This window comes from Thermobia domestica, chromosome 1 (assembly GCF_964235325.1).
Source record: "Thermobia domestica chromosome 1, izTheDome1.hap1.1, whole genome shotgun sequence".
Classification (NCBI taxonomy): Eukaryota; Metazoa; Arthropoda; class Insecta; order Zygentoma; family Lepismatidae; genus Thermobia; species Thermobia domestica.
The window spans coordinates 216,314,785-216,331,751 of NC_137454.1; the positions used below are offsets into that span (position 1 = coordinate 216,314,785).

The 16,967-nt window shown below is 33.4% G+C and overlaps 1 protein-coding gene across 2 annotated transcripts in view; it reads right to left on the reverse strand.

The window, feature by feature from the left end:
- LOC145693718 (uncharacterized) overlaps nt 1-16,967 on the reverse strand; it is a 41,314-nt gene that overhangs the window by 18,234 nt on the left and 6,113 nt on the right. Inside the window, exon 1 of one of the 2 annotated variants that reach the window (XM_081770005.1) lies at nt 6,491-6,650. The exons of the other annotated variant lie outside the window; for it this stretch is intronic. Within the exon in view, the coding sequence (XP_081626131.1) occupies nt 6,491-6,505 (15 nt within the window). The 5' untranslated portion in view covers nt 6,506-6,650. Of the gene's footprint in view, nt 1-6,490; nt 6,651-16,967 lie in introns of those variants that run through there. 2 annotated transcript variants of the gene reach the window in all.

Genomic DNA, 16,967 nt, shown 5'->3' on the forward strand with positions numbered 1-16,967 from the left:
AAAAGGCAGATTTTGAAAGGAAGGTTAGTCCTAATAAATTTTAAAGGTTTAGGAAAATTTAACAAATAAATAAAACTCTAAAAACGTGTTTGTATTTACTATAGTTTAATGAATGAGATATAATTTGTTACTAATGTGTTAATAAACAGTAGTTTCAACAAGAGTTCTAAAAAAAAAAAAAAAAAAAAAAAAGGTTAAGCTGGAATGGAAAGATCGATGACTCATAAGAAACTCATATATGAACCAATAAGTAAGTGTTAGAAAGGGAGGAAATGACACAGGAGAGTGCAATTGGAAGGAAAGTTCGATATTATGCTGTCTCTCGCCAACATTATTTAATATATATTTAGAAGAGATAGTGAAAAATACCTTACATAAAGAAGATAGCATTTCGGTAGAAGGTAGAATGATTAGGTGTTAACGGTTTGCAGATAATATGGCGCTTGTTGCAAAATCTGAAAAGAAAATCAATAATATTTTAGATAATTTGAGGAAGGGTTGTGAAGAATATGGATGAAAAAAAAATAAATGTTAGAAGCACAAAAGCCATGGTGATTAAAACGAAGCGGTTGGTGTCAAATATAGAAATAGGAGGGGAGAAAATAGAGCAGGAGACTAGTTTTTGATATCTGGATAGTATTATTAGTGATGATATGAAATGCGAACGTGAAATAAAGGCAAGAAGCCTTTAGAAGGAAGAAATGGCGAAAGAAGCCTTTAGGAGAAAGAAAAATCTATTTTGTGGGACCTTGAATAAAGAGTTGAGAAAAAGACTTATAAAATGCTTCGTGTGGAGTATCGTACTGTATGGGGCAGAAACATGGACAGTAAGCAAAAATTATGAAAAATGACTGGAAGCTTTCGAAATGTGAGTGTGGAGAAGAATAGAGAGAATTAGGTGGGTCGAGATGAAAACGAATGAGAGGGCCTTAGAAATGGTGGGGAAGAGAAGAATAATTTTAGATACTATTTAGAAGAGGAATATAAACTGGTTAGGACATTGGCTAAAAAGGAATTGTATCTTGAGAGACGTGCTAGAGAGTATAGTGGCAGGAAAGAGAAGGAGGGGGTGAAGTACAGTTAATGCACGATATCAAAACAGAAAAATCGTACTTGAAGACAAAGTGGTTAGCGGAATACCGTGCCGCATGGCAGCTTCTCAGTTGCAGTAAGTGACCTGCCAATAATGGGTGAATACTTATGGTGATGATAACGATCAACAGTGAGAAACAGAGTTAAAAATATATAATCAATAAAAAAATATTCTACCACGTACGAGTATCTAATTTCTTACATGACTTCCCTGGCCAACCTGTGCAAATATATAGTGTGTTATTTTATACTAATATAAATACACTATCACACATCATTCCTGTAATTTAATAAGATGTTCAGATACGTAATTGTGCGTAATGTATTAGCTAGTGTTGTTACAGAGCAGTTCGGGATCTGTAGTTATATAATATATTTCTTTAAGATATTATTATATACATATGAACATTTAATGTTCAATTAATTTCTGTTTGGAAGATGAAGTGAAAAATAAGGTTCATAGTAATCGTGACTTTTTATTTGCACGTATTCAGTGGCGGATCTAAGGGAGGGCTATAGGGGCTATAGCTCCCCTTTGACGCTCAGGTATACACTGGATAAAATGGGTTTCATTCCTGCTTTACACTGAATAAAGCTGCAAACTATGGTTTAGCCCCTCCCTTGATCATATCCTGGATCCGCCACTGCATATATATATATATATATATATATATATATATATATATATGTGTGTGTGTGTGTGTGATATTACGGATCTCACATTTTTACCCCAAATGTTAGAATTGAACTTCCGGTGAGATCATGCATACCGATATGGAAATTATTTCGTTACTTTTTGTTCACGATAAAGAAAAAGCTTACAAATTATTTCCTAGTGGATGTATGTCCCTACTTTTGCAAAAGATCATCATCATCATTACTGTCTTTCTCTTATGACCCTATTTTCTTTACGTTTCTTTCTCTGAACTTGTGGTAGAATTTTCTTTAGAAAAATAAAGCAAAAAGGTTCTCTTGAGTTTTTCACGCATTGAGGCAAATACTTAGAGGGCGGGAAATGCACGTTTTTTTTCTTCTTAAATGCCTTTTCCTCACTGTATATGCACGCTGAAGATACTTTCAATAATGTCGTCATATATACCTATATAAAAAAGATGAATATCCTTTCTGTTTTCCTCATTCTCTGTGTTCGAATTACTGTTGACCTTGAATTTTCCTCGAAAGAATGTTAATCGTGATAGCCCTCTTACGTTGGGCACACTTTGGACTACAGAGAATTCACAATCAACACATCATAAGTACGTAAATAAGTCATTGATATTTCAGCTGCATAAAGAACTTTTATTTGTAATATTAATTATAAGTTTCTTTCTAGCTTTGACTTCAATCATTGGTTGCAGTACAATGCTCCTTTTCAACATCGATCTTTCATAATATGGAACTGTTTTTTAAGCCCCTCAGGTTTTATTCAACTTAAGCACTTCCACTCGGGATCGAATACACAAAAAATCACAGATGTTTACCTACTTAGCCGCAAAGGAGCACGGCTTTGATTTAAGTGAGTTATTAATGTACGTACACTTATATACTGGAGTATACCATATTTTTCTTAGTTTAACGTCGCACGATTATGCACCGAGGCTAAGGGTGGTGATGATGATGAGATGGATGATCATAATGAAATGGCGAAAATAGGAGGAAATGGAAGAACACCAAGAAAATCCACCCACATGGTATGTATCCACCACAAAACTAACTTATGGATCTGGGGTCGATCCAGGAACTCCATGAGCCAGAAGTGAGCTCTCTATTAGTCACCGCTTCTCGTGTGAGCCATGATGAAGCGTATTACTGATAATTAATACTCGTAATAATCAATGCATTTTATATTCCTGTTAAATGCATATAGGCTACGCAATTTTGCCGCATCTTGCACGCAATTTTTTATAGCACTGTCACTAACCGATTAATTAAACGCATACAATCGAAGAACACTGTATAGCAGTGGGTACATAAAATTTCATCAACGGAGCAGGAGTCTGAATTCAAACTTCCAATTCCTATCTTTTCAGGACTTTTGTATATGGTAAAGAGGAGGAAACACCTACATACACACATCTATCATTACACTGAGCAAACACTGCTTAAAGTACTGTGTGTCTTCATTGATTAACGTATTTTCAGATAGGGACAGTCGACGACGTCATTTCATTCTAGAGATTATTAAACAATGAAACATGGGAAATAACTTTTAGAAGAAGTTGGTCAGGGCTTATATACAGTAAAAGTCGCCTTCAGCTGACCCATTATTAAATGGCATTTCATCGCAAACGGAAATATTCCATGGTTAATTGAATTTGGGGATGAAAGACACGTTAAATTCTTTTTATTAAACGGAAACTGTGTTACGCGACAACGGAAATTAAAATGAACCTTATAACGGAAAATTTCAAGTTCCGAAATGCAGCATTTAGAAACTTCCTAAGCATATAAGAGGTCAAGTATGCATATTACATTGTCTGCAAAGAGGTCACCGTTCTTTCGTTACTTTTCTTCGGCCAAGCCTGTTTGGCTATGTAAGGCCCTAGATACCACGCGACTTTTTGAACGTAATGCAACTTTAATACAATTATTTTCAAATTCCACTAATTCATTCCCTAGCTGGTCTAGAGTTATTAAACAGAAACAGAATACAGTACGCACGATAGATCACATTCAAGAGAGCTAAAAGTAGAGAGCGGCTGCGGAAAAGAACATAGCATCTCATTCTTCTAGGTTGAGGCAACAAACTCATCTGCGGAACATTTGAGGTAACTGCATGCATTAGTTCGTAGCGGAAATAAGTAGTGTAATTCAATAACGTAGTACACCATTCTGTTATATGCATGGTTTATTTTTTATTTTTTTTAAGCATAGGTCCATTTTCATTAACCGGAGTTCTACCTTCAACGGAATATTTATCGAGACCCGTTTTACTGTATTAATATTTCGTTCCAGTATTCGTCTGCTCTAACAGAAGAAAATGGAAAATCTCAATCTGGATGACACCAAGAGTTCAAACTCAGGATCATCTGATTGCCAAGCGAGAACCCTAATCGTTTATCCTTTCCCGTTCAAATAAACATAATTTCTTAGGACGGTACAATTCGAAATCTTTAATTCTGATGATAAGGAGTGACATGTGCTCGAATATTTCAGATCGTCATCAGTGCTCGAATGCATGATATCTTTCTAATTAACGCAGTTACACTGTATGGACTTCAGTGCGTTTTCTTCTTTTATTTTCTATATAGATCTACAAAAGGCAAAACTCATACGGCATGTCTGATGTTCTTCGAAATCTTCGGTTGATGTGCTTTGACATCTGCGTGTACTTTGCTAAACGATGATAAATATTACCAAGAACTAAGTTCCAAATTAGCACAAATTAATGGTTTGACGCAAGACAAAATATTGCTATTTCTTCTACCTAAATACAGATAAAATTACTTCTGCCATTTCTCTTTGGATGAAAGAAATTACTAGTACAGTATTTTTTAAATAATGAGTATTCTCAACAAAATTTGAGGAATAGAAGCCACAATAATTAAATAACCTGTCTTATCTTTAACTCTAAGATGATTATTGTATATGAAGCTATTTTATTTATTTTATTTTTTATTTTTATTGAGGTCATGGTGGCTCAGTAGTAGAAGGCTCATCTCTGATGCGAAGGGTCCGCGGTTCGATTCCAATTCTGGTGTGTTTGTAGTGGGTTACATCGTGTTCTTGAGCTTTCTCGAGGTTCCTCATTTCCTTTCACATTCTCATTCCACCAAGGCTTATATATTCATCCACTTTCATTAATCATTCGCCTCCTTTAGCCTAAAATATAGAACCATGGGAACTTAAATTAAAGATTTATTTTTTAATATATTTTATTGTTAGAAAGAGGCAATTTTAGTTGAGACTATGGTGATGTTGTATATCTACTATAATTTACAATTATAGAATAGGCAATACGATACAGTTAATTTACATTAATTAGCTTTCCAATTGTCAATTTTGAAATACGTAACATACGAGTTTGCATTTTAAAAGTGAAATATTTTAGTTAGGATAAGTATTTTTTTAAGTTTAGTAGATAATGGCCAATCTTGTAGTATATAACCTGGAATTTTTATTTGTTGAATGATGCCATAATATACATTCACAAGACTACATTTTGATTAAATTTACTATAAACTTTGTTTATAGCTTTTCTGTTGAGCATATTACAAATGATTGTAGATGCTGTCTTAGATCATAATGTATTGTATTTATTTTGTATATCATAATTACAGGTATTTTCTGACGACATTCTCCATGGCGAAGAGAAAATTGTTGTATAAGTGAAAACTTATCAAAGACTTAAAGGATTGAATGACAAATACTAATGATTGTTAGGGAAAAAATGCTAAAATAAAGATAGTGGCAAAATCCTGGGAAACTCATAGATATGATATTCTCCACATGACTTAGGATAAACCAACACCTTCGCACTAAGATCTAGTAATCTACCACAGAGCTACTGTGAAGAAAATATTGTTATTTAAGATCATAATTTCTAGAATAATTTATTTGTCCATATGATTTAAGATATAATGCAATACTTGATTTTCTGTAAAGTAGGTATTTTTCACTAGATTTGTCACTAGTCACTTGTTAATCTAAATATAAAAGACGAAATTATGCAGTATAAACATCCACACATGTTTACAATGCAGAATTTCATCGGTTGGAAACTATAGAAGTGCCGTAGTATGACTGATATGTTGATAAATGCAATTATACCGAACTTAATATAAGAAATTTTTAATTATATCCGGTGTAGCTTACGACATTAGCTTGTTTTACATAAATTAAAAAGAGAAAAGCAGTGTTTTCTTGACTTTACACACACTACCAGTTCATCACTGGACAGACGGGACAGAGTGTGGTTCTAGATTTGTTGTGTCTTTTAGATAATTTTCTAAATATTTATTTCGAAACTATTTGACATTTTCAAAGCTCAAACCAAAATCATTAGGTAACTCAAAATTATTATTTTTTTGTTATATATATTCCAACCGACATTTAAGAATTATTCTTTGTATCTGAAACCAAATTAAGCTCTCTGAAGTCACAACCTACGAACAACTATAAGTCATTTGGATGACCTATGGTCAGCACATTGCCTTTCATCTCCTTATTTCTGGTTTCTTTCACCGGATCTCGCTTCCTCTCACTTCAAGCAGATCCATACAACTTAAATTCTGTGCCACCAGTGGGAATCGAACATGGAACCACATGCATTAAAAGTTATCATTCGCATACACAAGGAACACTATTTTTCTTTGAATCAGTAATGATAGAAACCACTGAACAAACAACTAAACGTAACGAATAGTAAAGTAACCACACTTAATAACGAAAAACTTACGCATATTCGGCCCATTTGTTCTGCTTCATACACAATTAATTTCTTTAAAAAATATTTGTTTGGAAACCGAACAAAATATACACAGCTTTATTGGTAATAAGAAATCAACCAACAAAGACAACAAACACACTAAGGGAGAAACACTTAGCAAATGTAAGCCGAGTTAACTCATCTTGTCTTTTTATCATTTCTCTTTTTTGGAGGGGACCAGGTTTTCTGCAGATGCTGTCTTCTCACTTCAATTACCTCTCCTTTTCCGGTTATTTTTATTTTTTGTTGTCGAATCCTTCCTTCCCTCTACTTTCTTGGTACGTGCGGCCAACAGCCAAGGTTAAGGTGAACGAATATGACATTCTTTATAGAAAGCGAGGTGTGTCTTCATTTTCTTCGGAGAAGGAAACTAGCAATAAACGGATGGACGCCAGATCAGGAGAGGGAAAGGGGAAGGGACATGGAGAGAAGAGAAGAGAGAGAGAGAGAAGATAGTAATATGTAAAAATGGGTCAAAAAAGAAACTTGGACTAAACCGCAGAAGAGCTAGCTATAACGTGTAACTAGCAGTGATGCCATTCGTACAATTATTTTCAGTGGTTTGATGGCATCTAAAGTATCATCAGGCATGCGCTTCGCCGATACCGTAATTAATGGCTCACTTGTAATAGCTAAGTTTCATTGTGCAGTCAAACGAATACGTTTGCAAGTACACATGTCTCTAGTGATACATTAACTTACTATAATGCAAAATTAATATAAAATGTTCACTCAAAAACGAATGTGAAATCGTTATTTCTTCCCACTAGAAAGCATGAATCAAATAGTGTTTTTCTGTTATGAACAAAAATACGTACTCGTGCTATGTAACCTCGGAGCATAGCCCTCTCCGCTGTCTAATGACTACCAAAAGAATATCTTTTCTGCATAAAAAGCCGGGTTGGATTCCTGACGAGAGAATATCGAACACACACTACATTGTTTCAATTCCACTTTAAAACCATAGGTCTGGCCTTATATAGCATCATTATTGATGAGTCAAATGGTATTTACTTTCTTCCGAAGCCACTGACAGAATATGCATGAAGATGAGTATACGCTAACTGCAATTGAATTCAATACAACTACTGTATTTGGTGCTTTTACTTAACTAGTTTCAGTGTTTCTTTTGCGTTCTACTAGACAAACTATTGTATTCGGGACAACAATTAAAATATCCCATTCTAGAAATATAATTACTTATTTAGGTCTATGTGCCTGGATAGAGCAATAGATTTTGCTTGCACGATTTGATGCAGCATCGAGGTTAAGAAGAATGGATTTCATTCACTGTTTACATAGGCACAGAATAAAACCAGAAGTTAAATCCGGTGCACTTGGCAGGTACGTTGACTATCATTCAAGACCACTTCATACAGAACTGAACATGCTTCACGACAAAGTTTTGCCTTCAATGGAGTTGGATGACAGGATGATAGTATTAACTAAAGTTACTACCAGTGCCGGATTTATGTATAAGCTAAACAAACTATAGCTAAGGGAGTCCCCAACTCTCTTGGGGACCCCAAAACAATTACAGAAATGTGGATGCCCATTTCCAAATTATAGCATAAAGAACAAGCTATAAACTTACATACATCAACAGTATTTTGTTTGTGTATTCTCCTGTGATGTAAGTAGTGGTGCCCCTCTGCTAGCCTGCTCTCAAAAATATCACTAGTCTGGTCATTTTTGCGTATAGGGTGTGACTTGGTTGCATGGCAACGTGTACCATACAGCTGCAGACAGTTTGTCATTGACAAATAATAGCTGGACATATAAAGGACCTCATTACCTTCAAGAGTTTAGGGCCTCATCAAATCTAAATCCGGCTCTGGTTACTACCTATGGTATATGGTCTGGCGTGTGTACTTTATATCTATGTCATCAATTATTATTATTTTCGGGACAAGCTTCGTTTTAGTCCCGTTTTAGTCGCAGACAACCAGGCTATAAGATCAACGACAGTTCTCTCCTATTTGACCCCTCATTCACCAGCCGTAAAAGCACAAATTACAGAATTACAGGGTATAACACAGGTCCAAGCCATTGTTTATTTGAAGTTGAACTTCCTTTCCAGCTCAAGATTATATAAAAGACATGAATCTACACCCATTATTCTACAAGATCGATTGTCAATCGAACTCAGATCTCCGTCACAAAAAGCGAGAATACAAAACTTTAGCCGCGTAAAACTATCTTCGATATAGGATGAATTGTAAGATTTCACCGTCCCAATCCAGTCCGAGTATGCCCTGGGTTCGATTTCTGGTGAGGACACTCGGTCTAAAAAGTGTTAAATCTTTTTTAGACCAGCCATCTTGAGTAATGTTTTCTCTGGGTTTTCCTCATTGAACTAGGTAAATGCTAAGGATGGGCAAAACCGGTTTCTAGAAAAAACCGAAATCCGAAAAACCGACATTTCGGTTTTCTCCAAAACCGGTTCGGTGTTTCCACTGAAACCGGTTTCGGTTTCCTGCAAAAGCCGGTTCGGTTTTTCACCGAAATCGGTTTTCTCCAAAACCGGTTTCGGTTTTCTAGAAAACTGGTCCGGTTTTCACCGAAACTGGTTTCGGTGAAAGCTTTTGGAAAACACGTAAAATTATTTCTGTTGAAATGGAATCAGTTTCCGAAGAACAACGAAACATTATTTTGGTCAGAAATAGAGCCAATTTTGAAAAAAAAACGGAACCGGTTTTGAAGAAAACCGAAACCAGATCCTGTGGAAAACCGAACCGGTTTTGGAGAAAATCGAAACCGTTTTATTAATTTTTCAAAAACCGGTTTCTGTTTTTCTAAAAACTGAAAACCGAAAAATCAGTTTTTGTGCCCACCACTAGTAAACGCTGGGATAGTACCTCACATACTGGTCCCAGGCAGCTTTCTTCCTCCCCAATCTCCCGGGCAGTGTGATCGACGAGGAGCGTCATTCCTAATACGTGAGTTGGCTAACATGACCATAGTTGCCGGAAGGCAAGAAACCCAATTCCTAATCCTAATCTTAATCCAATCCGAGTAAATCTATTACTTAATGTAAGCATGGATATATATAACACACTTAAGTATTACGTATTAGCTTAGTTGGAATGACCATGAGAAAAACTCTTTATGCAATACTCTGTCTTCTCTTCCACACTCCAAATTGTTACACATTTATATAATGTTAGTCTAATAGATATTTGAGAAATAAGGAGAATATTTAATGGATTTCCACAATTTGGATAATAATACGAATTAATAGGTCCTGACAAAGATATCCATTGAACTATATCGTGTTTCAAAGTTCGGACATATTTTTAACAAGAGAATTTCGATTTACAGCGTAAAACTACATTGGTCTTTCAAAGGTATGGGAATTCAATACTCAAACTTGAAGTAATATATTTATAAATAGTGGTTGCAATAGATTAAGATCAAAAATAGTACCTGTTCATCGGACGCTGAATCCAGTATCAAAAAGCCATTACTCGCTATACCTTACTGTTTTTGTTTTATGGCGATAAAGGTTGAAACCGGGAATGGTTACTTTGAATCACTTCCGGTTTGAATATATGGTTAAGGAAAGAAATAGGACGTACTCTTGAGAAGCTAAACTGATTGCATAAAACTGCATCTCGATATATCTTACCGTTTTTGATCTATGAAAATAAGTATTGAAATTGGAAGTAGTAGTAAATTAAACCATTTTACACATCATCTTCGTTTCTGTACTTTTTCCATTCAAGGAATTTTGAAGATACAAAAAAGGAAGTGGTAATCTGAGAGAGCAGTATCAGGTGAATGTAATGAATGACTTAAAACTTTCCTACCAAACTCTAGTGTTTTCTTCTGGGTCGATAAAGAATCGAAATCTTGAATTATCATACAACGGAATAACACCTTTCCTTTGATATTCGTAGTCAAGGTTTCCAACTGTAGGCATTGTTTATCAGAATTGATTGTCTCGTTTTTCCTTAGAAGTTCATAATGAATTAATTCTATGTCATCAATTTCTTTTTTGTTGATAAATCTTGTTTTGATGTAGAGGGAACGGCTTGTGTTGGTTTGTAGTAAACCCGTTTCCTAACTACATTGTGATAGATGATCAATTTTTCATCACCAGTTACTAGATGGTCTAGAAATGGTACATTTCAATCCCTAGCAAGAAAAGAGGAACTAATAATCACATGCTCCTGTCGATTCCTCTCAGCCACTATATGTGGAATCCATTTGGAATATTCTAACAAACTCAAAATATCTGATTTCGTCAGAAACTTTTTTGTTGACCAACACAAAAGTTCCGTACAATTCCTGATGTAGTCAAGAATTCACCCCATATCAACAAATTACGAAAAGTATCATCATTGATAACGGAAGATTGTCCAAAGCACAGATTATCTTCAAGTGCTAGGTCATCCTCGTTAAATTTCTCGAACCGTCTTCTGCATGCGTGATCAGGTACAGCTTCCTTTCCAAACACCCAAACACAGCATAGAAAGATTCAGTTACATCTGTTGCATTCTTCACCTGCTGGAACTCACAAAGTATACGCAAATAAACTTTATCGAAAGATACCTTTTAGGGATACAGACCCTGTAAAAAATGTAGAAAAAATTCCAACATTATTTTAAAAGTCATAACGTATGACATTAATGCATAAATTATTAATATATAAAAGGGAATAGAATTTACTGTTGCAAAAACGGACAGAACTTTGAAGTAGACCTGACATTATGTAATATTACGAACGAATACATTGTCTACTTATTTGATATTATTTAATTGACATAAATTTATGTACGTTCTTTCATCCACGGAAATACAACTATGATGGACCTTAAATAAATAGGAATACCATATTTTGTATTGTTTAGATGGCAATATTGATATGTAAGTATCGTGAAAATATTCAATTTCTGTCATTACACACAACCACACAAACACAAACACACACACACACACACACACACACACACACACACACACATATATATATATATATATATATATATATATATATATATATATATATATATATATATATATATATATTAAATGCTTCTTTATGAAAACTTTATGATCGTTTAAAGAGCTGAAATTTTCCTCACACCACTAACTTAAAAAAAAAATATTAAAAACATTACCTCATTAAACTTATGCTTTCCAGTTTTTGTAAACTGCTTTGAAAATAATGAATAAAATATACTGTACTGATAATTTTACTTTTCAAAAAACATTTTATAGTTTAAAAGTGTTTTATTTTCACTAATTGCATACATTTGAAGGTAAATACTATAATTACAATAAATAAAGGAAACATAAAACAGTATACAATATTGGAAGACGAATCGGAAGCTAAAACACAAAGTAAACATCCGAAAGTATTATTAATTTTTATTTTTATTCTCTTTCCTATTCGCAGTTTATTTTTCTTGTTGGTATTTTTATCTTAACCATATCATCAAACGAAAAATGAAAGTATACTCAACATATATTTATTTGCTAACAAAGATATAACTTTTTTATTTGAATTGGATGGAAATGAAGAAAAAATCAGCCCGAATTTGTCAGTACATATGCATGTTTTATCATTCTTAATGAAAGCTTTGTACTTTTGTGCAAAAAAGTTTATTTCTACTCTCGCAAACAGAATATCGACACATTATTATTATTATTATAATTATTATTATTATTATTATTATTATTATTATTATTATTATTATTATTATTATTATTATTATTATTATTATTATTATTATTATTATTATTATGCAATTTTCTCTATCACACAGCTTAGATCTATGCTTTGTATTTTATTAATTTACTTTACATACATAAAGTGATCTTAGTAAGTTTCGTTTAGTTTATGATTAAACTACATTCTATGAACTGAAACTCATTGTACATCGCCCGATTCAGTTTATGACTTTTTATTTTTATCTTTTAAAACTCATTAAGGTAGCTCGAATAATACTAAGCTACTTTTACGATCTTCGATTTTACTACTAGCTGATTGAATTCTTCATTTTTTTCTTAATATGTTTTAAAAAACTTGTAATTAAGTAATATTTTTAAAAATAATTTAACATATTGACCAGTTAGGCATTGTGTAAAGTTTATGAACTCAAATTTAATGAAATTAAAATTTCATCTTTGTGTGTAATCTGTAGGATATTATATTTACGCCATTGTCGAACTAGGAAAATGGATTGATAGAGCGAGGAGAACGAGTTTGTATTCTCCTGACAAACTTTCAGTTTGTTAACTTATAGATAAAACTATCTAAGTGTTATGTGTAACATTACTTTCTATTAGTAGCAGATTATTTTTAAAGTAATATTCATCACTTCACTATCACTATCCTCCGCTAACCTGCAGTCTCTAATACTTCAAGTATTTTTTTTATAATTAAAGTCTTAATTAGTAGGAAAAACTTAATTGTTTCTACATAATTTACAATTTAATGTTATAATAATTGGACAAAATACTATGTAAACTAAATAAAATAATTTTTAATGCAATGCTTGCACTGAAAAACAATGAAAAATAATAGAAGTCTTAGAGATAAATCTTACTTTTATTATCATTAAATTTATGTTATTAGTTGAACTTATCAGAACATAGATATTAGTTCTTTAAAAAATAAAGTTACAATTGTAAGCAGTGAAGTTCATTTTTCAGATTTTTTTTTCAAGAGAAAGGAAATATTTTGCGAAAATAGGCAGTGAAAATTCCATCAATTACAGGGAGATATTACAAATATTGAAATCATTATTTATTCCTTTTTCATTCCCTTTGTTTATTTCCTATATCTTCTTTTCCTAAATGGAAAGAAACTAAAACAGAATTTCCTTTCAAATGGAAATTGCTAAATTAATTAATATAGATCTAAATATGATGCTAAGTTAATATAGTAAATCATTACAAAAAGTATTTCATTAATGTTGTTTTGACAATTTCAGAACGTATGAAGCAATGCGATTACGACAAGATACAGAACTTAATCTTTCTGAATTTACTGTATGTTTATGTATTTGTCCGCCTTACAAATCCACACCGTTAGCTTGACATACTTACGGAAGTTTAAATATTTCCTATGTATTCTAGGCTGACGTTAATATACAGTTTTACAATAAATGATCATTAAGGCCTAACAGAGAAGCTGGGCAACCGTTATCGTAACCCCCAATAAATCTGGACTTGATTCAACAATCTTTTAGAATCAGAATATATTTGCCAAGTATTTTTCATAAACACGATTCTTCTTATGTAAAGAACGGGTATTCTGGTAGTAATTTAAAACAATAATCTCTAAATTGAGAAGATAATCGAATTTTTTTATCTTTATAACAAATATCTCTGCAAAATATTGTTAAGTCCAGTGTTAAATTATGATACAAGTTTTACAAGAAAATAGGGGTCGAACTTTTCAGTCTCATAGATTGAGTTGAGTGTATTTTATGACATAGAAAGAGATACTAATCGAAATTAGAAGTGAAGTACCATTTTGAAGGAGAAAGATACTATATATATAAACACACATTTATTAAATTTAAGAATAAAAATTGTTTGTCTGATGAGATTGGTAAGGAGTTCCAAATACTTTTTATTAAAGTAATATACCAACTGCATAGACTGTTAGAAAAGACAAATATAACTTATTTCCATACACAAAAGTAATTCAACTGCTTTAAAAGTGTTCAATATGGCTATCATAGTAATCTGAATTCGATTAATATTAAACGAAATTGAAACTCTACTTTAATTTGGAACTGGCTTCATTTGTTATTGAAGCTCTTTGTCTCTTAGTGATATCGAAACATTGTCTTATAAATGATTAATGAAATAACAATTTGAGGACTTGTTCATGCAGAGAGAGACAGCTCAATGTTAAGTGAAACCCCGTGGCATTTAATATAAATGTTGGCAGTCGATTAATCTCTCAATGAACATGCGCTTTTCGACTCTAGTATATGGTAATAATAATTCTAAAATGTTGCAGTACATTTATTATTCAGAATATTTTATGATGATAGAAAAAATATATTTCTTATTTAGTTTGTTTTTCTGTTTCTTTCTTTCTTAGGCAATTAGAGTTGTAGAAACATCACTATCAATCACAATTGACATATCAAAGTAGTCGAACATAGAAGGTAAAAATTTTACCTAGAATGACTTTCTGCAAACACATTTAAATCAACTCAAGTTGTAGATGCTTAGTATATAAATATAGATTACTTACAACTCAGACTTTGAAAGCATTTTGAAATTAGCCATCCTCGTTGGTGTAGCCGGTATGGTGCAATCAAGCGGTATGAGGTATTAGGTTGACGGTCGCGAGATAAAACCCATTGAGGGTTTGAGTCCCTGTAAGGAGCAGGGATGTTTTTTGGTTGTCCTCGAAATTTCTGTGTTCATGATCCTATTGTATTGGATTTAGGTAGACAAGTGATTATGACCACACTGACCAATGTCCCGGTTAAGGTGACTTTTGATGCAGGGGTTCCCGAGTTCGATCTTAGGTGGGAGAATCTTGAATTTTGAAAGCATTACGGTAGTTCGGTTGAGGGATTGAGTTGGAGTTTAGCTTCCCCTTCTGTATAGAGGCTATATGAGACGTGGGATTAGAACCACATGAGCTTCTACTCGGAATCGAAACCGTTTCTCCCGCACCGAAAGCGCTTACGCTAATCACATATCCATGAGGGAGCTCATTACGGTGATACGGATACCACTTTACAGTATAGGTCCTAGCCTCACATAGCCTCGTTGCTGAAGAGTGATACTATGCTCCAACCAACTATTTTGGAAGTATAAAAAACTTAACAATATTGAAGCATTAAGGTTATAGGCTAGAAAATACGATCAGTTGCAGTTGTAATACCATCTGAAGTCTAAATTCAACTAGTTTGATTGATAAAACAATACAATGAATAAAACAGTTGGTTCTACATTATAAACAAATAAAGAAATCACGTACAAGGAAAAAATCTACGAGGAAGAACCTTAAAAGTGTTTTCTGGAAAATTTTGCAAAAGGTAACTACGCATTTTCCTTTTGTACCCTTTATATGTTTCCAACATCAAAAAGATATTATTCGTAACCACTATCAAGATCAAAGAGCGTTATATATATGGTTTACCTTCCTTAACCAATCCTTCTTTCTAGTGGATTAATTATAGAACAAGCTGTAGTGAACAGATAAATTATAATGTAATTGGTAACTTTGATTGGTAAAAATATAGTATTAGGATTTGGTACAGATACTACATGCACACACAATTAGAATTTAGGAGTATTGAGATATTTTTTGCAGGCATTACATTGTTCTATGGAGAAAAATAGTCAGATAATAATAGCATGGGGTACGTTTGAGCTGTTTAGTTTCTCATATTCTGTATACCTTTTTCTAATTAGTATTCCACTAATACTGTAATATTTTAAAGGAGAGTTCTATATTGTCCCTTCCGATTGTGATCTTATTTCGCAGGTCAATAAAGCAGTGACTTCCAGTCACGTAGAATTAACGTGTGAACAATGTTATTCAGTGACTTTCACATCCCTGAACAAGAATATACACAAATCAATCAGATGGAACCACAGTTGTGATAAAGACAGATTTCTCTTCCGTCAGAGTAATATTTGAAGAGAGAGAGAGAGAAAAAGCTATACTATATTATTGGAATATATGGAGCAGAAATGCATTTTAATTATTTCTGTGGATCTTCTTTTGAGGCAAATAAGATCTCGAACACGTTCTAAAGTAATAAAAGTATAGCTTTTCACCATTGCTTTGTAAATAAAAAGTATTCTGTATAACTTTTGTTTTTATGTGCAGAATAGTATAACAAGATTGGATCTCAAACAGATGTTACATAGATCAAAAACACTATTCTTGCCAAGAAAAATGATTTCAGATAGTTCTTTAGCGACATTGTTTCTCAATTTTTATTTCTGGTTTAACCTTGGTTCAACTCGTACTAAAACAGTAATCCTTGTCTTGACCCTCCTATCCCATAAGAAAAACTAGTTTGATAAGACATAAATGAGGATTCTTGGAATTTGAGGGAGGTTCAGTGGTAGAGTGCTTATCTCGTATATGTGAGATCCCTGGATCGACCGCTGCCAATTAAATTTCTGGTGGACAACAACATGGCCGTGGGTTTTCTCGGAATACTCCCATTTTCTCCCAAATTCGCATTCCAGTTTGGGCACAAAACCTCGCGGCCAGTACCTCGCAATCCAAAATCTCCCCTGGCCAAAACTTCATCATCCAAAACATCGCAGGCCAAAATCTCGCCTGACCGAAATCTCGCATGTCCAAAACTTCGCTACTCAAAACCTCGCATGCTAAAATATTGCTTGGTTGAAATCTCGCGTGATCTAAACCTCATGAGCCGAAATCTCGCCTGGCCAAAACGAGAGATAACTTTACCTAGGAAAAAGTCCCGTCAGTACAAAAACTTGC